Raw genomic sequence first — 27,725 nt, forward strand, 5'->3', positions numbered from 1 at the left:
AAATAAGTTGTATGTCATACTTCAGATCCATCCAGTAAAAATGTTAAAGTTCCTGGCAATCTTATTAAAAAATCAATAGACTTTGAATAGATGCATAATTATTTCCACACTATGAGTGAAAATAAGAGATATCCAAAGAAAAGTATGCAAGTTTTAAAGCAAAGCTATTTCATTTTAACAAAGGAAAGGTGTAAACATTATGCTTTGGGAGGTTCTTGTCTGCATAGGGGACCGCACGATTGCATCTCTTCAAGAGAGAAAAAAAAATGGGCCACAACCTCCTTCCACTAGTGAGAGCACTGAAGATGCTGGGCTTACAAGAATCACAATGACCACACTGCCAGGACAACTAAAGAGTGTCCTGAAGAGAATAATAAGAAGCATTTTAAGAAGCATTTTAATATCCTGTAGTGGATGTAGTTTCCAAACCTGAACCGAATAGAACAACTTTGGAAAGAGCTGAAACTCAATGCTACCCAATTATAGCTCCGAAACCCAAAAGATCTGGTGAAGATCTGTTTAAACAAGGTTTCTGTACCAAATATTAAGTTCCATTTTTCAATTGCATTAAATACTTACTTTCCATAGTAAAATGGAAATCATTTATTTTTTTTATGATGTGAAAATAACTGAGCTCTCCAATTTTATAATTTGTCCCTGTGAGAAGTAAAGATGGTGCATTTGTTTTTTTTGTTTTTTTACCATGAACCCCTTAATTAAATAACGTCATGATTGCTTTACAATGTTTAATTTAACCACAAAGTATTAAAAATGAAGATTTTCCTTTAGCAGCGGGCAAAAGAAGATTATATATTTTATCAAATAAAATCTAGAGGTTACAAAAAAATATAAACAATAATTGTCCTGTAGATATTTTCTCTCAAAATTATCTTGAATTTTCATTAAATATGAACTGAGATGTCCTCTGGTCACTGTTAGAACACAGTAATGCTATAATTAAAATTAGAAGCAAAACACATGTGATTACACTGCTGTGGGTGGCTGACAGGCTTTTCAGACACTATAATTTCCCACTCATCACAGTACATCTACACATTGAAACAGGAAGCTGCACCAAAAAAGAAAGCAGCAGCTCATGTTCACACTGCGCTTAGAGCAGCAGCAGGTTTTATCACGTTTTTTAAAGCTACGGTCGAGCTTTATGGACCTGGCAGCCTTAAAAATCTGAGTAAGTAACTTTATGACTCAATTTTTTTGATGTTATAAATGTCACCTCAAGTAAACAGGCATGTTTGTTAAACGCGTGACAATTTGCTGGATCTGATCAAATCAATTAACTATGGGTTAAAGTTAAAACTTTAAAAGTATTTCAACATATATCTAAAATAATTAGTGATATTTAGGAATAACATTTTGTCTTTTACACCTGTGGCTGGTGCTTTCCAGCCTCGTTTCACTTCACTCTTTACTGCTACTGCAAGTCCTCAAATGGACCTGAAAATACAATCACATCCTTTTTTTGTTTGAATAAATTTGACCATTACTGTATTTGAGGAGTCCATGTAAGATGATCTAAGAGTAAATAATCAGTAGTTTATATTTTTTCAGTGGGTTTGTTTAGTTATGTGAAAATAATAATGGAAAAACTGAATGGAAATAAATTTCTTGCTTCACTTACAGGAGACGTTGGTTTCTGGAAATCAACCTACATTATTTTTTCTTTAAAAAACTGATCTGAGCAGAAGCAAAGACATCCATCACACTCTCCCACGATGAACCAGACAAACTGCACCGACCCCAAAGCAGAGTTTCAGTACTATCTCTTCCCATCGATCTACATCCTGGCTTTAATTATAGGCCTTCCGGGGAATCTGGTGGCTCTGTATGTCTTCACCGTCCGGATCAGCCCTCGAACGGCCTTCAGTGTCTACATCAGCAACCTGGCCGCGGCAGACGTCATCATCCTCTGCATGCTGCCCTTGCGGATCCACTACCACCTCCATGAGAACGTATGGGAGTTTGGAGACTTTGCCTGTCAACTCACCGGGACTCTGTACTATGCCAACATCTACATGAGCATCTGCTTCATGACCTGCATCTGCGTGGACCGCTACATGGCCACGGTGCATCCACACACCTACCTGAGAATGAGGAACCCAAAATGGTCTCTGCTGGTAAGTGTGGCGCTGTGGTGTTTTGGTGGAGTGGCTATACTGGTCTTCATCCTCATGGGTCCACTGGAGAGAGGGGATGACCACAGCTGTTTTGAAAACTTTGCCACCACAGAGTGGAACGACCGATTGAGGACTTACAGTATAGTCAGTCTGATTTTTGGCTCCCTGATGCCCTCCATTATCATCCTGGTGTGCTACCCGCTGGCAGCCAAACGCATTTCCGAGATCGGCACCAAAACAGCTCAGAAGGCTGTGAGGGTCATCTACACCATCCTGGCCATCACACTGTTCTGCTTCCTGCCACACCATGTGGTTTACCTCCTGCACCTTCTTCAGCGCCTGGAGGTCATCCAGAACTGCTCCGTCCGGACTTCCATCTACAACGCCAGACGAGTTACCATGGCGCTCATCACCCTAAATACATGCCTGGACCCTGTGCTCTACTACATAACCACCAGCCACTTCAGATTGGAGCACTTAAAAAGGACGTGGCTTTGGGGGATAGTGAGCAGGAGAAGGGGCGTTTACACCATCTCAAGTGACCTGAATGAGATAATGCCGCCTGTACAGAGAATCCTGTAAAAGACAAAGACTTTGTGATATAAAAATTAAAAAGGTTTTCACACCTGATAGATTAGTAGACTCGGTGCAATTGGAGACGAGACCAAAGTAGCAACAATTGTTACATTTACAGCTGGTGTGGTTTATTTTTACACTGCACTGTGTAAAATGAATCAAACCATTTGAAAAACCCATTTAGCCCCTTGTCTATGGTGTTGCTGCACCAAGAACCACTGAAGGTAATAACACAAAAACCTCTAAAGACATGACTGCAACTCCCTTATTCCTAAAATTCAAACAAAAATGGAGTGGTGTCAGATTTCAGTGTTATCACGCTTTCTATTTTGTCTTTGGTAATAGACCATGAGCCATTTCTCTCCTACTGCTAGACACATGCAATGGTCTAGCACGACTTTTGGAGTGGTCTCGGCTCCACTTAGCATTCACATTTGAACAGCACCACAGTTCACTTTCAACCAAACCCAGACTTAGGTTTGTAGACAGACCAGAGTTTGCTTTTTTGGTCCGCTTCAGTGTTTGATTGTGCATTCGCACATCCCCAAATGAACCAGCGTATGATTAAATAGGACTAAACATAGCTGGTGTGAAAGCATACTAAAACCTTTTAACTTTAATGTATTCTTTGAGTTGTACATCAGAGATGTCAGTTTGTGAGGACATCTCTTATCCACAGCTTTCCTTTCAGGTTCAGTTCTACCCTTCATCTTGAGCTTTCTGACACGTTTTGGTTACATCATCCACCATCATGAACACTCTTGTTCCGTCTGAACAACAGTAACCCCTGAGCATTACGATGCCACCACCATGTCTCATTGTGGGTATTGTGGGATTTTGATTTGGTAATATCTCTGCATCAAATCCAATCATCTTTTTAGTGATTACACATTCATTGCACCATAGAAAATTCTACCAGAGCCTAGATGTTTTCTGTTACAAGTAAAATAACAAATAGTTGCTAAAAGTCCTGCAACTCCTTCTTTGTTACTATAAGCCACAGATGTTTGTCTACCTCCCTGACCCATTTCAATCTTCTCTTTTGGTCAGTTTTAGAAAGACATCCAATTCTTGTAATGCATTTTTGCATTTATTTATTATACCTTCTACAAGCTTAAAGAGATTGCTTAACATTGAAGGCAAGTGTAAGTTTATCCAACCTGACAGCTGAAATAAATTCAACACAAATGTGCAAAATTATGAAACGCAGAACTTCAGCTTTATTTTTTCTATATTTTACAACTAATGGGTTTGTTTTTCAGCTGAATTGTACAGGAATTGTGATATGTTGACATATAACATATCACATTGAAAGTGAAAGTATGGAAATGCATTAAGGTCTCTTTTAAACAGGGGTGTGCACACATTTTACAAACACTGGATAAATAGGTACAATATTAAAAAGTGAAGCTCTTTCTGTAAAAATGTATATAGTGGTGGCAAATTTCAAAATAAAATAATCAAAATCTGAATTTCTCTGGAAGCTTCAGTCATTTGATCAACAGGAATGGAGCCTTTGTAGTTGTTGAGTGTCTGCTAAAAAGGAAGCAGCTTTAGCTGACAAGAAGACGACTGACATTTTCTGCACTGAAGAGCAGGTGATGGAAACTTTCCATTAAGAGTCAAATCGTTCCAAAGTTACATTGCTCCAAAACAAACACAAACAAAAACAACTAAAAAAAAACTCAAGATGTAAACAGTCAAGTTGGAAGGCCCTTCTTGAGCAGAGATGAGAGGTAGCTTCCCAGATCTTCATCCTGGAAACAAAACAGGCAAACAACAAAAAGAGATTTTAATGTTGTACACCTTTAGGAATTTATAGTCTCTTAAAATGGACATCATAAAGGTTAATCTCAATTTCTAGTAATATTCAGTTTGTTAGCTGTCATAGAGTGTAAGCCTTAAATATCTAAATTTACAGAAATACGCTGGAAATATTTGTTAGTGTCTAAATCATTCATATATGACTAACTTTTAAAACTAAAATAAGACAAACTTTTATTGCTAGTCAAAATTATTAATTTATTTGAAGCACAAATAAAAACATCCAAGAAGTAAACTTTTTCCTGATGTACTTTTCACATTTAACAAAAAATATTCAAGGAACCATCTTCATAACCGACACCTACATACATTTGTTAGAAAACAACATCAGGTTTCTCTATTTTCCCCTTGTCATTTATTTGCATTGTGCGTGGAACGCAGCAGACCACGGAAACTCCACCTTCTGGTTTCATCGTTTATTTTTTGTTACTCACAAAGCCCCCCGTCTCATTCTGTCCACCCACACAACTACTTTCACTCCATACAGTTAAACCCATCATCGCCAGCACCATGTTTCCACAAGACTGTCATTCTCTTTCTGCATTATGGTCACAGAGTAAACTCAAGACTGTACATGGCAAAAATGAAACTCTGTTCATGTGTTTGACTCTTAATCTTAAACTCTGGAAAGACTAATTAGATTGTTTGCCTACTGCTGCTGCTTTCATGACTATATAGCTTTCTTTGAATGTTCAGAGTCTTGGACAAATCTCAGCCTCTCCTTCCTAATGCTAACACTTCATTCCCCTGAGCTATTTGTGCCTCAGTTTTGATTAGCAAAGGCGCATGCATCACTATATACATTTGATTCATGACAATAACAGGAACTAACCTTGAACAACTGAAAAGAGGACAATGGTTAGATCTAGATCTATATTTATTTCCCGTCCTGCTTTAAACCAAAAATGACAGTGAGGACAGTGAGTATTTTCTCTGTATTCTTCTCAAACCCCAACAACAAGGTCATTATTCTTGCAAAAAAAAAAAAAAAACATATTTTCTCTTGAGAACTGCAAAATTTTGGAAAAATAGAACTGCACAGTGAAACACCAAAATCATCTGAATACAGTTTTTCCTATGACTGTCCCAATTATAAATTGTGTAGGAGGGTTAAGGCACGTGCAAATCGGAGCGATCGCCTGCTGACTGTGCACCTCTTGCAACTTTGTCTTTGTTGTGCACTTCAACGATCCATGCACTGTTGCTACATTAGTGCTCTCTTCGCATTGGCCGTATAAGTGATGCCCCAGGGCGCCAATTGCTGGAGGGGACACCGCAAAAGTTGTCTCTCAGGGTTCATACACTTTTCCCAAAGTAAAATTCAAGCATTTTTAAGGATTTTCTAAAGTTTTCTGGGATTTAGCAAATAGAAATCATTTCAATAATTCTAACTAACGGGCTGCACAGTGGCGCAGTTGGTAGAGCTGTTGCCTTTTGGTAGAGCTGTTGCCTTGCAGCAAGAAGGTTCTGGGTTCGATTCCCGACCCCGGTCTTTCTGCCTGGAGTTTGCATGTTCTCCCTGTGCATACGTGGGTTTTCTCCGGATACTCAGGTTTCCTCCCACCGTCCAAAAGTCCAAAAGTCCAAAAAACATGACTGTCAGGTTAATAGGCCTCTCCAAATTGCCCCTAGTTGTGAGTGTGTGTATGCATGGTTGTGTGTCTCTGTGTTGTGCGACAGACTGGCGACCTGTCCAAGGTGTACCCCGCCTCTTGCCCGGAACGTTAGCTGGAGATAGACACCAGCACCCCTCCTGACCCCACTAAGGGAGAAGGGTGTAAAGAAGATGGATGGATGGAAATTCTAACTAACCTTAAACAAGACAAATCTGGTTTGATTTAACTTCAGAGAGTGAGAATAAAATGTTTACATGTGTCTTTATTAATATTAAATATCTGGTTTTAATTGTAAATAAAGTTTGACGACTTTAGGCTTTTAATCAAACATTAGATTTTGAAAACACAGTTTGAATATCAAGCACTTTCGAGGAATTTATAATGAATTTAAGCAATGCCCAACCTTGAGACCACCTAATTGAAATTCAAAGATTTTCAAGAACATCCAAACAAACCCTGCTCTCTTTCTGTACAGTTATATTAAAAAAATTAGAATATGCATTTTGATGAGAGTCATTGGTCAGATTAAAGCCTTTTTAAAATAATCTTTAAGCAGTTATTAGACAGATTTTTCATTAACTCCACATTTCTGCATATCAACAATATTTTTTTATTGGTCTGATATAGGAATGATAAAATAACACAACTGTACCTGATAACTCCAAGACAGCAGCAGGACTTTGGCGTTGGCATCTTCGGCCGAAGAGGAGACTTTTATAACGATGGATTCCACCATGACTGTTCCGTCAGGAAGGTGCTGGATGGTGTAATCTTTTAGCACACTAACACCAAAAATAAAACATTCAAGATGAGGATGAAATGCAACATAAAGCAGAATGAGCTGGAGGTGGTAAGGTGAGCAGTGCTCTGACCTCTTGAGGTGCGTGTAGATTCTGTGGAGCGTGTCGGAGTCACTGTGCGGGTCCTGGAGTTGCACGCGGCAGGTGAAGCGCAACTGATGTTCGTTGAGGCCCAGCTCTTTCAGGGCCTGCTCTGATGACACCAGCTTCAAGCTCTGCAGCAAAAAGACACCAGAAAACAAAATAAAAAAAACACAGTAATGAGATGAATGCAACAGAATCTCATAAGCAGAACAATAGATGCACTCAGATGTCGGTTTAATAGGCAAGAGAAACTGACAGTCTTAATTACAGCTGGATACAATTTGGCATCTACATCCTGATGACAGCTGATATTTTAAATGTAAACACAGCTGAAATTATTAAGATACAAGGCTTAAGCAAATTTATGGAAAAAAACATTTCTGAAAAATTCTAACTGTCAAGGAAACTGAAAAAATTTATTTTAGAGATAATAATATGTATGGAAACTGGGAGAACACACCCATTTTAACCTTTTATACTTTGTATATTTCATTGAAAACTGTAATACTACAAAACAACACAAGATGGTCTATTATTACATTTTTTGAAATCCATCACTGTTGTATGTCTTAATACAATATCATCTCCCTTCTCCAGGACACTCAACAACAGAGATCTTATTTAGGAGTCCATTACTGATATCGCTGTGGTTGACAATTAAAATAAATACATTTTAAAAAAGCATTAAAGTGCAAACTGAATATCTTTTGTAACTCATACGAAAGCAGGTTTTACTGCAGTTCTGCTGTGTTTTAGTGGTAAAATATTCCTGACCCAAAACTATGAAAACTTACATTTTCTTTCATGATGAGGGTTCCATGCATGGTGCGAGGTTTTTTAGGATCAGGTAGAGGGCCTTTAAAAAAGTAAAAAATAAATTATACAATGGAATTTTACAAATAAACTACAAAACATTTTTTTAATATACATTTGTTAGCTGCAGTCCTACACCAAACAAATCAGAACATTTTTCTGATGGCTTTCAAAATTCTCATACCTAAATGAAAAACTATAGTTTCTTATTGTGGGGTATTAAACACTGAAAAATACTTAAATTAATGCATTTTCTACATTTTCAGAGTGAAAATATGCTACTGCAGTACAAGATGGGTTATTACATAAAAATCTTCACTAATAGTATTGATAATTTTCAATTAATAACTTCTATTTTTAATGTATTTTTTATGGACCTACTAGTGTCTTTAATAAGGATAGTGATTATGAATAAATAGAGGACACATATTGTTGATTTGATCATATATCATTTTAATTAAGAACATTTTTTGCTTTATTAAAATTTCTAATCAAAGAATTACCCAGCCACAATAGCGAAATGAGATCAGTAAAACCATTTATGCATTCAGTGATCAAGCCGTTTCGGATTTACTTAGTCGACCTTATCATGCCAACTGATCTGGGTCAGGTTACTGTACGAAGGCGGCAAGAAGCGCGACAAGAAGCGTGAAGTATGACAAAAAGCTTGATGAACAAAAACCACTTAACCTCCAAGAGCCATCTCCCTCTTGAGCAGGTTGAGCGATATGTCCACAGGAACGCTGGGGTTCGTCGTCACGGCCACCGTCTCCCCGTTGGCTGGCGTGTAACAGTCTATACCTGCCATTTAAAGAGTTTAGAATTAACCAGGCTGGGAATCCCTTCTGCCCACATATGTAAAACATCTTCAAAAACAACAAATCAATAAATGAATTACAGATGTTTGAGGCTGTGACTTCAGCAGCACTTACTGAACTCCTGTTCTATCTTCCCCTTGAGAAACTCCATTTTTGCAGCCTCGCCATGCACCAGCAGCATGTTGCGAGGCTCTGCCATGCGAATGAGCTGCATGATGCCCTTTGCATCAGCGTGTGCGCTAAAGGACATGTACTCCACCTGCAGCTTCACGTCCAACTGCAGAAATCCCAGACAGATATGGATGAAAGAAAAACTGACAATAAGATTAATAGGCTTAATTATTTAAGGCTGTCGCTTATGATTAATTTAGTAATCAATTATTCTGACAATTGAGCGATTAATCGGATAAAAACATCTACACATTCTCCATATTTTTCATTTAACCACTTACACTTACTTGCTGAAATATTAGAAATACAAAAAAAGCAAATCAAATAATTCAGTTTCTTTTTAAATAAGAAAATAATTTTATTGCTTAAAATGCAATACCATAGCGTTCCTTTAGTGTATGTTTGATCATTACATTTTTTTGATTAACCAAATAGTAATTGGTAGTAAAAGGTGCTCATTTTATTTTATTAATTTTTTTAGTGAATTCGGATTAGGTGAAGCAAAAACTACAAAATGTTCTTTAGTTCTTCTTAAAATAAAATCCTTTTTGCTTCTCAAAATAAACAGGTTTGTGTCCTTTTTAAAAAAAAATTGCTTTGGGAAGGATCTTATGCTCCACTTTAAGCCTAAAAAGTATTGCTATTGGGAAAGATGAGTTATAAGAAAGACGCATTATAATAATCTGACTCAACATGTTAGTTAGCTGAAAAGAAAAGAAAAAATCTTACCGTTGATCTTCCTTCCATCTCCAGTTTTCGTTGCCCATTTAGGATCTTATGACCAATAGTCCCTTGCACACAATACCCAGGCATGATCACCTTTAACGAGAGTTTTTTCTTTAATTATCATTCAGCAGTGTCAGTTAAGGAGGATAGGAAACTTCCTAGTGCTACCATATACAAATAAAAATAAGGTCTTTTCATTTTTTTCAAAACAGATCATTTCAAACTGGTTTACTGAGAACAGGTATCTCCCACCATGATCTAAGTAATGGGACAATTTTCATGTTTTGGTGTGATTAGGAAACAGACGACCATACAGCTGTCCTGCTTTAGAACATCATTACAGAAATCAATGTGCTTAAAATGTGATTTTAACTCATCTCACTGTTCTACAACTTAAAATTGATACAATTTCATGATTTGGAGGACTACTAGATTTTGCAAGTTCTATTCAAAATACATGAAGAAATATTACCAACACATCTGCAAAATGAATTTATTAAAAGAAATAGGATTTATAATTTGAGATGATCAAAGGGGTTTTTAAAAAAAATAATAAAAAAATAAACAAATGGAACGTTTTCTGTTTACAGAACAAATCTTGTCTGAAGAAACGAAAGACAATAGATCAATTTTATAATAAAATATAATAAGCTGTCAAGGTATAGTGAAGTAGAGTGCTGTATCATTTCAAAGATTTTTTTTAATGTTTTCTACATAAGATTTTTTTCTTCCCAACTACTCCTCTTCATTCAAAACTTTTATATATATCAATATATGACAAGTTAATTTTAAACTGTAAATTAATGCTATATAAAATAAATAATTTAACGGCAGCAAATGTATTGCTTATGTCCTGTGTGATGTTGGACGAGAGAAGTGCGTTTTTGTTTGCTACTTGTTCTTCTTAACGACAAAGCTTCCAAACAGGGGATCATACAATGTGTGAATGAAGTAAACTTTGTACAAAATTTGGAACAAGGACTTTAGGAACATAAAAAGATTTTCTTTTGCATAAAAGACTCACCATGTTCTTGTCATTGCCAGCCCATTTCTTGAATATCTGCAGAGACTGGCCAGCATGCAGCATACCCGGTGTGGCAAACACCACCTGAAAGAACAGGCTTATCTTAAAAGCTTTGCAGCAGTTTGAGACTTTAACATCTAGGGAGAAAAGCCAACTCACCATTGGCCCAGGATTATCTGCATAGGAGCGATCGAAGGCCTTGATGTGTTTAAATTCAAACATGTTTCTCTGCACAAAGGTTTTTCGGATCTTCTGGTTGGTCCATGTTATGAAAAGCTTGTAGTAATGGTTGGCTTTCTCTGTCAGCCCAGTGGAAAAGTAGATTGGGGCTTTTAGGTTCATTCTCTCCCTGTGTGGAAAGAGGGAATTAAAGGCAGGCCAATTAGTGAACAGAAAATGTTAATATCATGCAATTATTCTTTCAGGCCTAATAAAATGAATGCATCTTATATAATGAGCTGTCGAGACAGAAGCCTTGCTTCTTTGTGTTGCAGTCAGGAAGTAATTGCTTCATGCTGAGAGGTTTTATTTTATTTAACTGGAATGTCAACAATCATTTGACAGAAAAAAAGCTTTGCATCTGATATCAGTGAACAGGCTGCAATTATCTCCACACATCACTGCCTTTGCGTTCTTATTTTTTCCTTTGACATAAGTGTGTAAAAATGCTGCAAGCTTTGATTCTGATGCTGTGTTTGAAAGTAAACTGTACCAAAATGTTTCCAGCAGGATGCAGAGCTCTTGTGCACGTCCCAGAGCAAAAACTGGAATAAGGACCTGGGGAATTTTAAAGCAGAGATGTCACACAAAGTTCTAATTCAGCAACAAAATACTGAATTAGAATAGATTTAATTTTTTTACCTTTCCTCCTCTTTCTATGGTTTCATGAACTTTCTTCAGAAAGTCTCTTTCTCTGCATCTTTTTGAATCACGGATAGTTGTGGCGTATGTCGACTCGGATATTAGGATGTCAGGACGACATTTATCAATCCAAGCAGCGCTAGAAAAAACAAACAATGTTGAAAATGTATTGGGTGCACAATCACTCTAGGCCTTAGCATGTTTTATTTCTACTTACAATACAGAACAAAGTTGTTTTTACCAACAACTATGAACATTATTTCTTTTTACTGTTAGCATCTGGCTGTAAATGCAGCCTCTTTTTCCGTTACAAAAAATATTTCCTGAGCTGCAAATCAGATGACCCACCCCACCCAGGGACGCCATTCTATTATTACCCAATAGTCAGCTATGCCCTCACCACCCCTCTGACTCAAGCAGACAGACTACTGTCCAGCTCTCCGCCTAACGGGTCCGAGAAGCCCCTAACTTCTGAATATTACCACAGATGAGAATATAGAGGACATTCTATTTAAGCTGGAAGCGAGAATGATGCGTCTAGACTCTACTGTTGGGTCTTGATGTCACCTGTGTAATTAGTTTTAAGATAACTTAATTTATTGTTACTATTAAACTAAAATCTCCAGCATGGGGAAGTGGGATGAGCTCGACTTTTCTCGACATAATGTATTGATGCATATTTTGCATCACAACAGTTTCTCTTCCAGGAATAAAAACCTCATTTACCTTCCCCGCGTCTAGCTGTGCTACTATCAACGAGCCTGCAGCTGCCATTTGTGCTCCCGTCATTTGATTGGTGATTACACCGCTGATACAGTTTTATATTTGGTCAACTGGGTCACAGTTTAGAAAATGTCCAACCTTTATAAAGTATACATACCCAGAATTATTTTTTTATATCAGTCAAAAAAAAATTTAAGTTAGGTGTTGGTTGTTGCACAAGTTTTTTTCTGAGGAAGAATTTTTTTTTTTTTAAATTACAAATAATCTGTTAGCTGATGTTTTCCATTAACAAAATGAGAAATAATCAACATTTTGACCCTTTGTAGACTATTCTACACATATCAAGGAATACACTGGAAATGCTCTATATAAAACACGCCGCCATCTAGCGGTGGGTTATGCAAATGATGCTTAATTTTGCATACAAAATACCCAACTTTAAATGTAATTCATAATGGCAAATATCTACCACTTGTATAGCATCTGTTTTATAACTAAAAACACAATTAATTGTTTTATAAAAAAATAATTCTGTATATTTAGGCTGTAAATGGTTCATTTCAGGACTTGCCTAAAATCCTGCATAGAAGAAATATGTAAAAAAAAAAAAAAAAAGGTTACATTCTGCCTTAATGCCAAGGGGAAAAATATTCTGTCTGAGTTCTTAACAGTAAAAACATATTCTGCAGTAACAAATTTGACTTTCTGACAGAATAAAGTCAATGTGGAATATATTTATTCCCACCACCAAAAAGGCTAAACTTAAGCAATACTTTGTGAATTTGGATCATAACTTTTCATAAAATCCGATAAAATTTGAGGGTCATAAATTCTCACAGAAATTCAACTGTTATTTTTTTCCCCTTTTTTATGTTTTTACACTGATATACGAAATGTTGATATCATTTAAGACTTATTGTAATACTTTAAAACTCTTCTTGCACTACCAGCTCTCTTCTGTTCAGTTTTTTGTTTCCCTTTGCACTGATTGCGACAGCCTGAAGCTCAACAAAAAAGCTCTTGATTTGTTGGGTGTGACGAGACTGTTTGACAGGAAAAACTGGCTCTCAAAAAAACTTTATCCAATAAGGCAGAGGACCCAACCTTAGGTGTCAAGACTCACTCTCCTGTTTCAGATGTTCCACTTTTGTCCTTCACCAGATTTAGGTAAATGGGTCATTAACAGGTTTCTTAAGAACTTGAATCCGGTGTATTGGAGTATGATACATCAACAATATGAAGAACAGTATGCCCTGATAAACAAAGATGGGGACTAATGTTAGTGCAGAGTATTTTGTCCCAGTACATTACTTTCCTGTGGTAGAGAAACATCTGCACAGAATGACCCTAAAGTTCAGTTTTAAAACTGTCAAGAGAACACCAGCTTGAAAAAATGTGACCTTTAAAAATCCACACATTCAACTAACAATACTATGTTAACACTAAAGAGTCTACAGTACAGTTTAGTTTATTTTAAATATCTCCCTGTTTCAGCTACTTTTTAAGGATAAACTACGTCATTGGGATGTCTTAAACTTTTGCAGGTGCTGGGAATTAACCCCAAATTTAACTAATGTGGACCAAAATCAATCATGATTGACAAAAGACTTTTTCGATTTTAAAAAATTGTATTAAAAAAATCCTTAAAATAAAATAGGTAAAAATATATGCCTATTCATGCAACATAAAATATTGTTTAATTTTTCTATGATAGTAATAAACTAAAATAAAATACAAAGACATCTGTTAACAGAATTAGACAGATGTCTTTTTGAGAAAAAAATAGTGAGAGTTCTTAGCTTTGATTATTTTAATTAATGCAGTATTTTTCAGAGTTGTTTTATGGAAAACTGTGTGGTTCAGATATTTGGCCAATTCACATCTCAGCTGAAAGAAATGTTCATAGAATGCTTCTGAAAATTAAACACTTAGATTTGCTTGAATTAAGTGTCTTGCTTTCGGCGGCACTGGATAATAAAAAGTAAAAGAAGGGGCAATAGACAAAGAGCTATCATTAAAGACACAGGTAAAATTGTTGGTAGAAATGTTTTCATTATTTATTTTATGGGTTTAATAGGGTGATATCTCTCTGCAAGAACAGTCCTTTTAAATCTATGTGAAGTTTTAAAATTTGAACTAGGAATTTTGCATCCAAATGGGTAAAATTAGTCAATTTCATTTTCACATAAGAAAATTACATCTAAGTAAGACAATTTAATTAAAAATAAGTTTGCAAAGCTCCCTTTGACACGAGAAAGGCATTCTCTTCTCTCTTCATATCTCCTTCATGCTTTATTTCTGCAGGATTGCGCTGAATTGCAGTAAAGCAACATTTTACAACCACTGGTGAAAAATGGAAAAGGCAACTTACCCTAAATGCCTGTCTGGCGTCATGTTATAGTCTCCCTAAAACAGATAAAGAGATTTCTCTCAGGCTGCAGTCATTACAATCACCCGCTGTGACACAGTGCAAACTTGTTTACACTCACAGTGTAGACCACAGACTCTGATCCCACTTTGATGTGCACCATAGCAGCTCCCAGAACGTGGCCTGCATAGTACGCCTTGATCTCCAGCTCATCATCCACCTGCCAGGAGCACAACAGAAACAGCTTGATTTGCCATCAAACGGGGCGAGCATCTGGCACAGAACAAGATGGGATTAGATAAAGTCATCCAAACGTGTGACATCAGCGCGGCACCTGGACAGTTTGGTGGAGGTTCAAAGGAATCACTTTCTTCATGCAGTCCTTGATCATTTGCGAGGTGAAGAAGTTGGTTTCTCCCTTCTTGTCAACGGTGATCTTCCGGAAATCTTCAAGTAAAATGGGACAAATAGCCTTGGTGGGATGGGTCATGTAGATGGGTCCGTCGTAGCCTACCATCTCGCTCATGTAAGGCAGAGCGCCGCAGTGGTCCAGGTGAAAGTGGCTGAGCATCAGAACAGGTGGAACAAGGTGAGCACACAAATTGGTTGTATGAATGTTTTAGGAATAAAGCATTGAAGAAAAACACAACAAACCTGATGATCACGCAGTCTAAGAAGTCTGTCAGACGGCCGTTCTGTGTTATGTAGGAAAAGTCTGGGAAACGCCTCTGGAATAAAAAACAGATTCATTGTCCATATACCATGTACTTCAAGTCTATGTGGACATTTAACTTGACTTAACAACACCCTTCAAAGAAGAAAAAAGAAAAAACTTTGACATACAAAATAACTATTTACAACACTGACCATCAAAAACTATTTATAAAAGCTACACAACGTACCTTTTATGAATAAAAGTAAGATATTAATTCATTCAAATAATTTTTACACACCTTTAACGATGGCACTGCACCAATAAGTGTTTTGAAAGTTTTAAATTAACATATGAAGTTGACCTTGTGTCGCCACAGGCCTGAACTTTTAATAGATACACACATGTTTTTATATTGTTTAGATTCACTTACATCGTCGTTGTATCCCATGTGCATCCCACAGTCCAGCATGATGTTTTTGCCTCCGATGGACACGAGGATGCAGCTGCGACCGACATCCTGTCCAGCACCTTGGATAGGGAACACAGAAGCTGAGAGTCTACAAACACAATTCTGCTTAAAAAAAGTGAGCGAAAATGTTAAAAACAATTATTTTATTATCAATACATATGCACAAAAACAAACAAACAAACGAAAAACGAAGCTTTGCTGGAAGAGAGCGAAACGATCTGAGTGTTAAATTGAAGATAAATATGTAATATTGACGGAACTAGCTTAGCCTCTGGATAAAAGGCTACAGTACTCACCTAAAGGTGTTACTTTTATTTCAGGCATTTTGTATCATCTGTCCACTGCTGGATTCTGTAGACTAATGAGTAATGCCGCTAAAGTTCTAATAATAGTTTATCTAAACACAGTAAATGAGAAAGAAATGCTTGTTGAAATTTGTGCATGCGTTTCATACAGAAGCATTAAGCTAGCGGGCTACAACTGAATTTCCGGCAAGCGCTTCCACAATAAAGGCTTTCAAAAATAAAGTCGAGATTTTTCTCACAGTATTCTCCAAAATCGCAATAATTCGAGGAATACTTTAAAACTTTATACCACGTTACAAAAGAGACTTCCTGCAAAACGTTGTAACCTAATATAGCACGATTTACTTTTATTTTTAATTGATGATGTTAAAACAAAATTAATGTAACTGTGCTTATTCTTACATACTACTTGTAAATGTGTAAATAACATTTAGAACATGTGCGATGTTTAGCTTGTCGACGAATTTTCAATTACAAGAATAAATCAGGCGTCTTACTTAACATTCCCCGTACTTTTATCTTGAAGGCATTTCTTTCAATTTCCGGGACTTTTCCGGTTCGAGTCTGCGCAGTAGGTATGGACTTAAGAACAGGAATAACTTGCAGAAAAACCACAATGACGAATTTTATTACATCCCTCTGAGCTTTTCTCACCGGTAATGTGTTCGACATTTGTCTCTCTCCCTTTACACCTGACTCCTCTTGGAAGAATCGGTCGCTGTTAAACAGCATTTTTTTATTTATTTAGTTCGCTTCCTGATAGTGGAAAAAAACCACAATGGCAGATTCGGAGAATCAGAAATTCTGTTTGCAGGAGGTCCTGGAAAGTTTTAAATCGTGTCTATCGCCAGAAAAAGAAATTTACATCGAACACTACGTTTCTGGATGGAAAGGTCTTGTGAAGTAAGTGATTGTTAAATATTTTGTCGTGTTTTAATCCTCCCTAGTAATGGATTACATTAAAGTAATTGAAAATAGCTGGATATTTTTAAAGAAAAAAGTATTTTAGTAAGGTACAAGGCTTGTGCTAATTAAATTCTAAATTAAAAAGCAGGTTAGGTAAAGTACAATGTAAAGTACAATGACTGGATTCCTGAAGACTAGCCAAACCAACCATTCAGGTCTTGAGTTTTTGAGGTAACGTGCTGTTCAGGTTGGATCACTAACGTGTGACCATGACATTAACAATCTCCTTCTGCTTCTTTTGACACTTTACACAGCTTGCTGGCGAGCTTGAAGCCATGTTCTGCACATACGTTTTGTACTTTGTTCCCTGTGCACCTGCTTTTCCTAAGGAGAATTTGTCTCAAGGACGACTTCACGTCTAGTTAATTCATTTGCACTTTGTACTTTGAGTTTCTTATTTGAAAAGTAAACTAGAACCCCTGCTTGAAGCAGGGCTGCACAATCCAGGTGCATCTCAGTAAATTAAATTAGAACAATTTAATTTACTGTTCACTCAGGGGGGAATTTTCCCCCCTGAGTGGGAAAATTCAGGTGTACCATCAGTAAAGAGGCGGATAAGTTGAAGCATGTAGATTAACGGTAATAAAAATATAATATCAGAACTAAGAAACCAAAATCAGAACCATACAGTGAGTGATTTATACAGCATAAGAAAAAAAAAAACTAGGCAATTAATAAAAACGACACTCTGATTTTAAGAAATGTGCAACTGAGTTGGATTTTTAACTATATGCATATTTGTGCATAAAACAAAAGCAGACAATCTACAAGAAATGGAAATAACAGTGCAAACAGGGATGTACAAATAATAGCAGGAATGTAAAAACATATTGAAATTGCCTAACAGATGCTAGGAGTAATGGCTGACGACACCACTCCTTTTACTGATGGTGCTTTCCAGCTCCACAGTGAAAAGTAAATTTATTTTGTTCTAACTTTATCAAAAATGTGAATCTCGTACATAAAATAGATCATTCCACAAGCAAAGTAATATTTCTAATGTTCATTCTGATAATATTGGTTTATGATGAGCAAACTGAAAAGGGTTTTTAACGCAGAAATGTTATGGTCTACACCACAGGTGTCAAACTCCAATCCTCAAGGGCTGCTGTCCTGCAACTTTTAGATGTGCCTCTGCTGCACCACACCTGAATAGAATAATTAGGTCATTAGCAAAGCTCTGGAGAACTGATCTACACAAGGAGGAGGTAATTAAGCCGTTTCATTCCAGTATTTTGTACCTGTGGCACATCTAAAAACTGCAGGACAGCAGCCCTTGAGGACTGGAGTTTGACACCTCTGGTCTACACTGTCATAGGGTAAAGTGCTGACTGGAAAGTTATTAACTATGAGGGTAACCCACAAAAAGTTACAAAAAAACAACAACCTGTCAACGAGCTGTATCCACTCATTGTAGAAGAAAGTTAAGTGGGAGGAAAAACTGGTAAAACAAGGTGCACAAGTAGCAAGGATAACTGGCCTTGAGAAGATGGTAAAGATGTCATATCTCTGTTTTTTTTTTAGCAGTGTTATGTAATATTTTGATTGTGGAACTAAAACTTCGGTTTTAGTAAGCCATATTCATTAGAATTGGCAAACAAGTACATGAAGTACACAGCTTTGTGTGGAATAAATATATATCTCTTGTGTAAGGGTGCGTAATGTTTGAATCTTAACAGTGCTTCTCAATATTTATGTTAGCTTTCTGATAGTTTGACAGAAAGTTATGACCCAATCAGTTGTGACTGATTAATTTTCTTATTCATATATACATGGGCCTTGAAAAGGAAACACTGGAGGTTAAGCCTGGTAGATTCTTACAACTCTTATCCGATTATGTTTCAGAGCTAGACTCCTGTAAGCACACTGACTGCAGTAAGAAAATATAAAAGTGCTCACAGGGTGTGTACATTTGTCTTGTCAACAGGCTTCTGAACAGCTTGGGGAGCCTCTTCGGTTTCATTTCTAAAGACGCTGTCAGCAAGACCCAGATCCTGATGAACTTCCTGAAGAGTGAGAACGGCCCTCACTACGCCACCGTGCAGTCCATGGTCAAGTTTGAGCTGGACAATAAACTGGTGGACGTGGACAAGAAGGGCATCTACCCTGAGTCGGGTTGCCGCACTCTGCTGAGGCTCCACCGTGCATTGAGGTGGCTTCAGCTCTTCCTGGAACGCCTGCGGACCAGCAAGGAAGACGACAAGACTTCAGTCATGTGCAGGGACGCCTACAACGAGTCCCTGGCCCAGCACCACCCATGGCTGATCCGTAAGTCAGCCGGCATGGCTTTCTACAGCCTCCCTGTAAGACCGGCTTTCTTTGAAGTGATGAACGTCGGCACACCTGAGCAGGTCGTGGACGTTCTGGGGAAGGCTGTGCCTCTCCTTTGTGAGGTTTACCAGATCACAGAGGAACTTTACCAGAAACACAACCTGCTTGATTTACCATAGAAAGGGAACAAGTGCTAGATTTTATCTGTCTGTAAATTGTTCCTGCTGGAGTGCTGTGGAAACTGCTGCTGCTGTATGATTATCCCAGCATGTGTGCTATATCTGAGTAATTTTTCACACTGATTGTACTTATGTGCATTACAATTTTAGGTAAAATATTGCATGTTTATCTTGGACTCATTATCATGTAAATTAAATCGATTATTTTACTGTTGCTTATGTGTTCTTTAAATTAAAAAGCAGGAGGTATTTAACTGTGGGCACATTATTCATGAACCAAATAATTAGTCTTTAGAATTATAAATTTCCTAATGCCTAATACCAGTAGATGGCATATCAGTTGTTCTATGTAAATCTACTTTGATACCATATATAAGCGAAAAACATTGCCAGTAATTTAATTGCTTAACTGTATTGCTAAGCCCATATTAAGAGTTAATACACTGGGGCTGATAGGAATTTAAATCCACAAAAGCGCTGATGATGGGTTTCTTGAATGTAAATTGTGTGTTATTTTAAACTACATTGTTCGTAACCCTTTTTATTAAATAAACAGTGCAGAATGATGTTTTATCTGCATTCATCTTAACTGGGTCAACATTTTGTTGAAACACCTTTTTCTGCAATTTGCTTGGTACATAAAGCTGGAGATCTGTTTTTGAAAATGACTCAGAAATTTGAAGTGTTGACACAGAATTTTAATTGGATTTCGGTCTGGACTTTGACTAATGAATTTTAACACATGAATATGCTTTGATTTGAACCAATCCATTGTAGCTCTGGCTGGCTGTATGTTTTGTCAGTCTCCTGCTGAAATATGAATATTTTGTCATCTCTAACAGGTTTTTAAGGCCAGCGTTGTATTTAGCTCTATTTTGCTATAAAATCTTACACATTTAGTCTGCTCAGACCTTAATTATTTATTCAACCTAGAGAGCAATGCTTTTAAAACACAACCAGATTTTATTTTGTTTGCAGAAACAAAGTGTCCTTCTCCGTGTATTTAGTTCTTAATGTTTCTAATAGTTTGAGTTTCATCTGTTCTGTCGCGGTAGGATTAGCTCGTCCGGGGCGATTCTACGAACCCACCCAAGATTGTTCTTCAAAATTACTTTATGAAATGTTAGCTGCAGTTGCACGTTTCCAACGCCAGGTGTCAATAGAGCTATGCCGGTTACCATAGTTACTAGATGCCTGCCGACGCCGATGAAAAGTGAAAGGAACTCCACCAACTACGTGAAAGGTAAACGACCCAGTTGCGCTTCATATACATTTGTGAGTACAATTACTTGTTTTTACAGTAGGTTTTAATTCTTAAAAGGCCTCTCAGTGTGAGTCATCGTGTAAACTAACAGCGTTTTCTTGACACTTTGTAAATCATCAAGTGGAGCAGCTGAGGGAGGTTATCAATGCATTTAGCAAGACCAAAGTCTTCGAAAGGGAGGAGCAGACCCGCCGTTGACAGCTTGCTACATCCAGGTGGTTCACACATCGACCCGAAGCCCCCAAACTATCAACTCAGGGGCAAGCCGGACGGAACCGTCCGCTCCCTGTCCGAGCCTGAGCTTCGGCAGGCCCGGCGTTGGAACAAGGAGGAACTTCGGCACTTGCTCCCGCAGGAGCCTGATGCTGTTCCGAGAGTATCTCTAAATAAGTACAAAGTCCTTCCATCCATACCGACCAGGAAGTCCGAGAAGAGGTCGCAGAAGAACTTGGATGAAATGATGGTACAGCTCAACCTGTCTGGAGAAGTGACCAAAAGCAGGAGACTGGAGCAGGAAGGGACTAATGGGCATCTCAGTGTGGGAGCCTGGTGTGAACCCTCAGAAACAGCACCAACACCTAATTCAGGCAGTTTGCTTCTGGCTGTAAGAGCGCCGTGCGGTCGGAGGTTTGAGCAGTACTTTGACCCCACCGACACCCTGCGGGCTGTGAAAGCCAGCGCAGAGGCTCGGTTTGCTGCCACCTACAGAACGGCTTTCATCGAGACCATGGATGTGCCACGCAGAACCTTTACAGACATGGACATGACCCTGGAGCGGTGTGGCATCCTGAACAGATCAGTGCTGTGCATCTCTCAGAACAGTGACCATTTCCAGCACTATTAAACAAAGCGCTGATGCAAAAAGACCATACTTTATTGAGCTAAATCATTAAAGTAATTTTGAATTAACCTGGTGAGCCACGTCTATGAGCAAAAACAACGCACCAATCAGAATAGGTCGATTTTTTCATTGCGTGGTGACCAGCAAGTCAAATACTTTTCTTTTTTTAAACTAACAACCATGTTTGGTCTTCAAACTTTAGCAACGTCCAATAACAGAGTTAAACAAAATTTAGTAATATACTGTTGCACTTCAAATTAAAGTATCGGCAATACCTGCTTATTCTTGGAGGTAAATCGTGAACAGGCTACCAGTTGCATAACACGCAATCTAGAGACCAAGGTGTCCAAACGTTTTGCTATGTTGGCCAAAATTATAAATCAAAAGTACTTGTGGGCCAAACAAAACTAAAGTCACAAAGATTGTATTGTCATTTTTAACTGCTTAATAAACTAAGCATGTAATATTTTTAACAGTCAAATATTGTAGAAAAAAAAGCGTTTTGCACATTTGCCTTATTAAAATAAAGTGACTATTTTGGGCTCAATTGATACTTCTAATTCAATCATACATTTTGCTATACCAACAAAATGTGTTAATTAACCTGAGGTTTGTGGAAGGAAACCAGAAAGGTTTGACCCAAGTTATGCCAAGTCAGTCTTGATACACTACCATCCCAATACTGACCAAAGGTACATTTTTGAATTTGAAGAAAATTCCAAAAACAGTTTGTAAAAATAACTTTGGTAATTCTGACTGATCTAAAATAAGAGATGTCTGGTCAGATTTCAGTTCAGACAGGAAGGGGAAAAAAAGTCCTTATTCTCAGTACATGCAAACTTCTGGTTTCAACTGTACAAGAAATCATCCTTGGAATAAGTTTTAGTACATCTAAAATGCCAAGGCATTTTAAAGTTAAGCATTTATTTTTGAAAAATGGACACCCTCTTTTGATTTGAAAGTTTCTCTTCAACTCTTTAGTTTTTTCACATCAGCCAATATTTTTTTTAACGATGCTAAGTCTAATTTACTATGAAATTAGTCTTTTCAGAGTGTTGCATGCTATTGTTTCATCAGACCCAAGCTTTTAAGCATTGAGCTGATGAAGCATTAAATCATTAGATAAAGGAAGCAATCAGCTCAAAGTCGGTTGCCTTAATCTATCAAACATGCGTTAAATCAAATGTTTACATTTCTTTTCGCTAAACAGATGCACAAAATGAGCCTTACATGATTGAAACTTTAAAAGCTTTGCATCCACAAGATAAATAAAACCCATTCTATTTGAACTTCAGATGATTGCTGGTCACTCTGACAAATTTATTCAAACAAATTGCAAAAAAAGAGAGATGGATTGTTGTACTTAATACAGGCTTAACATGACTAACTACAGGAAGCTGGAAACAGATTATTTTTTTGGTTTGTTTAAAGCAATAATGCACAGAAATGCATTAAGAAACTGACACTGAAGTCTCCACTGGGCTGAAACAAGTTTTTCAAAAAACTGCAAACATGTCATGCAAAACTATATACACTACATACATATATCACAAAAATAACACTGATATTTCACTTAATATAATCAATAACACTGCAAACACACATCTTTTAGCAGCCTGTGGAGACTGTAAAACCTCAGTGTTGAAGCAGCTCAAAAGAAAATCTGAACAAAAACAACAAAAAAAGTACCAGAAACAGTCTTTTATAGCAAGCATTAAAACTAGCAGTAAACAAACCATGTGACACAAAGTAAAAGGTGTCAATTGTTGCATATGGAAAGCAGCAGAACATTAAATTGCCATCTTCTCCATTTCCTCAAGATTGCTGGTATCGAGTTTTGTGATTTTCCTGTCTGGGACAAAAGGAAAAACTCAAATTAGGATCTGATGATATGTCATTATACTGAAAAATTTATCAAAACAAAGAAATCTCACTGAAATGCATTTCAATTTGCTTAATGATTTCCATGCTGTTTTCACTGTCCACCATGTTGACAGCAAATCCTCTTCTGCCGAAGCGTCCTGTGCGGCCGATCCTGTGCAGGTAGGTCTCGTTGTCGGCGTTCCCTTCCAAATCCACCGGTAGGTCAAAATTCACCACAAGGGACACCTGCTCCACATCAATACCTGCAAACAGATAGAAATATGTGTGAGGGATATTATAAACACGCTTAGCATCACAAAGTTTAAAATTGCAGATCTACTTGCCTCGGGAACACACATTGGTGGTCACAAGCACTTTCTCTCTGCCGTTTTTGAAGCGTTCGATGACAGCGGCTCTCTGTTCCACTGCCATTTCCCCGCTCAGCAGCGCCACCTGGTGGCCCTCCTTTATCAGACTAGAGGCCAGCCAGCCAGCCATCTTCCGAGTCTGAAACAAATAGAGCATGATCAAGGAAATTCCCAAAACTTTGAAACAAAGTGGCGTCACTTCAATACCACATTAGCACAGACTTCTGTTCAGTTACTGGACAAATACAGCATTAGGTAACAGATTCTCATTTGTGATGGTTTTCCGGATATTCTTAAGTAGGAGTTAAAATCTCAATATTTATTACATTTTAAGTTTGTGCAGTTTGGTTTCACACTGCAGTATCAAACGAACCAAACCCTTAAAAAAAATAAATAAATAAAATCAGTTCCCCCCTTCATCCGTGGTGGCGCTACACCATGAAGTACTGAAGGAAATGGCATGAAAACCTCTGAAGACACTGCGCGCAACTTCCTCATAAAATGTTAATACAAACGGAGTAGCGTCAAGATTTTAGCAGTCGAAAGGTTTCTCTTTTGTTGTTGGTAAAAGACCACAAGCCTAGACACGCGGATTTGTTTTGGCTTAATTTACCCAGAATGCTTTGCACTATAGACCCCTACCTACTTTTGAGCGGTCTGTGGTCTGTTTGACATTCACGTGCTCGCCTCACCTCACTAAAGTTCAATTCAACTGAACCGAGACTTAGGTTTGTCAGTGGACCAGACTTTGTTTTTTTGCAATCACATCACAGTTTGATTGCGCATTCAAACCTTTCCGAACAAACTGGACTTTTTAGGCAAACAAACTAGAATAATAATAATTTTAAAAAAACTGGAACAAGAAGCATTCCTTCGAAAAAACAAACAAACAAACAAAAAAAAAAAAACAACAAACTTATTTCACATACTAAAAAATAATTTCTAAAGCTTATTTGAAAAATAACCTTCAACTTACATGGCAGAAGATCATTGCCTGTGCAATAGTCAGACACCCGTACAGATTACAGAGCGCTGTGAACTTGTCCTCCTTCTCCCTGCAGAGCACATAGAACTGCTTGATTGTGTCCAGCGTCTCCTCTTCTCGTTTCAGTCGGATTATATTTGGATCGGGAATCACTCGCTCGGCAAACTTCATCACAGAGTCCTCAAATGTTGCAGAGAACAGCAGCATCTGACAGTTTTTGTTGAGCAGCCTTAAAACAGGAAAGGCAGTTATCAGATATGCTTTTTTTTTTTTTTATTCAACATCGGGTTTTTTAGGAAGAAACCCACCTGTGGATCCGGATGCTCTGGTCCCGATGACCCTGCATGGCAATCATCACATCAGCTTCGTCCAACACGAACATTGTGATCTTCTTTGGGTCAATAAGCTTGTACTTGGTGCACCAGTCGAGGATGGTGCCTGGGGTTCCAATGACAATCTGCTCTTGCAACTTGACACGTCGGTCCACTGGAAAACACAAAGTGTCATGCAGATATAAAACATTACCACTGGTTACCTTGACTCCGAGAACAGCAAACTTGAGTGTGTTAGAAACCTTTCTAACATACTTAACTTCATTCACCCTTTAACAAGACATGTTTCTCTTCAAATAGTTTACATTTTAGCGGGCCTAAGTGATTAGTTTTTAATTCAGTTCCTACTTAAAGGTAATTAAGAATGTATACAAATGTTATGTTATACATCATCACCTTCCAAGTTGGAGGGAGGGGGAAGAAAGATTTTTTTCTTTTGCTAAAAAAAATGATACAAGTCATTATTTTTGGAAAGTGACGATACACAAAATTTCCTCTTTTCTTCTAAATGATGTGATAAAGCAGCTCCTCCCTGTTTAGATAACGGATTTAACTGTTTTAGATATATTTATTTCATTTCTTGAATGTTTTGTGATATATATGCAAATATAGTAAGTAAACACAGCCTAATAACTAAAAACAAAAAGGCCATTTCAGGATCTTACTTCTGTTCCCTCGAATGGCGTAGGCCAGTTTCACATTTGGACAGAATTTGCCCATTTGTTCGATCACTTGGCCGATCTGCAACGCGAGCTCGTACGTTGGCGCAACACAAAGACACTAAAAAGAGAGATTTCCAGTCTTTGTTAAAAATTAGACAAACTGGCACTGGAGGCATCGGATGCTCTGAAAGTTTTCTGCTCACCTGAGTCCAGGTATTGTCAGGGTTCACATGACTCAGCATGGCCAGAGAGAAAGCTGCAGTCTTACCAGTGCCAGACTGGGACTGAGCGATCAGGTTCTGATGTCTAGACAGTATGAGAGCATGCATGGAAAGAAGAAATGCTTTATATTTTAAATGAAAAACAGCAATAACAGAACAAGTATTCACTTAAAGCCAAGATGATGTTACACCAAAACTTAATAGCCTTGATTTAATAGAGCTGCTTAATGCCTTTTCAATATATGCATTTAACTAAAATGACAAAAATAAAGAAGAGGGGGGAAAAAAGCCAGGGCACTCAAATCTTTTGCTTACACTGGCTCTGGTCAATTCATCAATCTGCTTCCACATTTTGCCATTTGGTCCCCATAAACAAATAGTACTAATTTACAGGAAAGTGAATAAAACTACAACAAAACCCTGCAAATGTGTTTTTTCCACTCATATCAATCCTCACAATTGACTCAAAACTGTGTCTGAGTGAGATAGTTTTATACCTGAACACAGGGCTCCCAGACATGGTTGTACCAAGTTGTACAGTTTTAATCAATAGGGAAGTTCAACTATTCACCCTAAGGAGGGCAGCACTGAGACCAGGGGAGGCAGAACTAAATACATTTACACAAGAACATCAACATTTTAACGGAAGCAAAGATACCTTAACCCATTTAGATATTTTATCAGCAAAAAAAGTTGGTTTGCTGGTTAGCTATACTTTAAAGATGAAAGAATAGTGACATGGGGCCGTTGTTAGCTGATCCTGACCTTACTGGGAACCTTTCCGTCCTTAAATGAAAGATTTTAAGTGATGTCAGAAAAGTTTTGGTGAACCTTGACATCATATAATTCCTTTACGAAACAGTAGATGGTATTTTCATTGATAAATCAACCAAATTGAACTTCAACTGGAGATTGTACATATAAAAACAATCATATTAAAAACACAAAATGTTTCTACAATACAGCCCAAGAACAAATATGAACTCACGGTTCCGCCAGCATCAGAGGCAAAGCATTCTCCTGGATCCTAGACGGTCTGTTGAATCCCATGTTGAAGACACCTTGCAACAATTCAGGTTTCCTAACAGTGAAGGCCCTCAGGGTTAGGTTTCACAAAATAATCAAATAAGCAGTAAACCGTATGAAAAAAAAGAGGCTTTCGCCAAAGAGCTCACAGTCTGAGCTCCTGGAAAGTCTTCACGGAGAACAGAGGAGAGTTGGGATCCGCCTGTTGGACCTCAACTTGGTTTCGGTTCTTCACCAGAGAGTGGCGGATCAATTTATTAAGCAAAGACTGTTCGGCCAGGTCAACTTTGTCGCCGTCTCCTTCACCCCCTTCATCTGGGATCTTGTTCTGCACCACGTTGGCTGCAGGTGAAAACAGAGACCACCGCGGAAATTTAGCTCTCTTAAACAATTTAAATTTAATGAAGACAAAAAAGATTAAATTACCATTTATATCTTCCTTCACGTTTAATGGACCTCGTATTCTGTTGATCTTTTTGGAGAACTGAAACTGTCAGACATGACCCAAGGCAATTAGCATCAGATAGCTAACACCGTATGTAACGAGCAACGAACATGTGTTGTTATATAATGAGACATTTAACTAACCTGAAATGATGGAGTTGTCGCCTCTTGAACGTCCACTGCTAATGCCCACGAGTCTTCAGCCATTTTAGGAAATTATTTTTTTAAGAAACGAACCTTTCACAAAAGCTTGTTGTCACGTTGCCTTCTTTGAAATAGACTCAACGGTTACTGCTGCCTTCACAATCATTATCATTATAGTAACTTTAAGCTCC

At 37.7% G+C, this 27,725-nt stretch overlaps 5 protein-coding genes across 6 annotated transcripts; 3 read left to right on the plus strand and 2 right to left on the minus strand.

Annotated features, from left to right (window-relative positions):
* The first annotated feature begins 1,052 nt into the window (after positions 1-1,052).
* On the plus strand, positions 1,053-4,183 carry LOC106908526 (lysophosphatidic acid receptor 6). The gene is made up of 2 exons (XM_014974651.2): positions 1,053-1,189; positions 1,642-4,183. The coding sequence occupies exon 2, from the start codon at positions 1,734-1,736 to the stop codon at positions 2,715-2,717; it is 984 nt and encodes a 327-aa protein (XP_014830137.1). The 5' UTR covers positions 1,053-1,189; positions 1,642-1,733; the 3' UTR covers positions 2,718-4,183.
* ints11 (integrator complex subunit 11) lies at positions 3,909-16,164 on the minus strand. The gene is made up of 17 exons (XM_014974650.2): positions 15,960-16,164; positions 15,625-15,722; positions 15,194-15,267; positions 14,874-15,102; positions 14,661-14,759; positions 14,543-14,577; positions 11,449-11,587; positions 11,300-11,364; positions 10,747-10,936; positions 10,588-10,671; positions 9,567-9,656; positions 8,781-8,943; positions 8,539-8,649; positions 7,830-7,891; positions 7,024-7,166; positions 6,804-6,933; positions 3,909-4,468 (listed from the first exon to the last, which is right to left on the minus strand). The coding sequence occupies exons 1-17, from the start codon at positions 15,985-15,987 to the stop codon at positions 4,412-4,414; spliced, it is 1,797 nt and encodes a 598-aa protein (XP_014830136.1). The 5' UTR covers positions 15,988-16,164; the 3' UTR covers positions 3,909-4,411.
* Positions 16,165-16,509: 345 nt separating this feature from the next.
* cptp (ceramide-1-phosphate transfer protein) lies at positions 16,510-19,950 on the plus strand. 2 transcript variants are annotated; one of them, XM_014974653.2, is made up of 2 exons: positions 16,510-16,871; positions 18,862-19,950. In XM_014974653.2, exons 1-2 carry the CDS (start codon positions 16,747-16,749, stop codon positions 19,382-19,384), a joined length of 648 nt encoding a protein of 215 aa, XP_014830139.1. In that variant the 5' UTR covers positions 16,510-16,746; the 3' UTR covers positions 19,385-19,950. The 2 variants fall into 2 exon arrangements, with proteins under 2 accessions (XP_014830139.1, XP_087863272.1); XM_088007146.1 differs by lacking the exon at positions 16,510-16,871 and adding an exon at positions 17,768-17,849.
* Positions 19,951-20,447: 497 nt separating this feature from the next.
* Positions 20,448-21,990, plus strand: ubxn10 (UBX domain protein 10). The gene has a single exon (XM_088007573.1). The coding sequence runs from the start codon at positions 20,794-20,796 to the stop codon at positions 21,490-21,492; it is 699 nt and encodes a 232-aa protein (XP_087863699.1). The 5' UTR covers positions 20,448-20,793; the 3' UTR covers positions 21,493-21,990.
* A 798-nt stretch (positions 21,991-22,788) lies between these two features.
* On the minus strand, positions 22,789-27,694 carry ddx19a (DEAD-box helicase 19a). Its single transcript, XM_014993727.2, has 11 exons — positions 27,535-27,694; positions 27,373-27,436; positions 27,096-27,288; positions 26,909-27,001; positions 25,903-26,005; positions 25,703-25,817; positions 25,014-25,191; positions 24,697-24,934; positions 23,697-23,859; positions 23,424-23,615; positions 22,789-23,341 (listed from the first exon to the last, which is right to left on the minus strand). Exons 1-11 carry the CDS (start codon positions 27,595-27,597, stop codon positions 23,280-23,282), a joined length of 1,464 nt encoding a protein of 487 aa, XP_014849213.1. The 5' UTR covers positions 27,598-27,694; the 3' UTR covers positions 22,789-23,279.
* Between the last annotated feature and the right edge of the window lie 31 nt (positions 27,695-27,725).

This window comes from Poecilia mexicana, unplaced genomic scaffold (assembly GCF_051168715.1).
Source record: "Poecilia mexicana isolate PSO_F unplaced genomic scaffold, ASM5116871v1 scaffold_7, whole genome shotgun sequence".
Taxonomy (NCBI): Eukaryota; Metazoa; Chordata; class Actinopteri; order Cyprinodontiformes; family Poeciliidae; genus Poecilia; species Poecilia mexicana.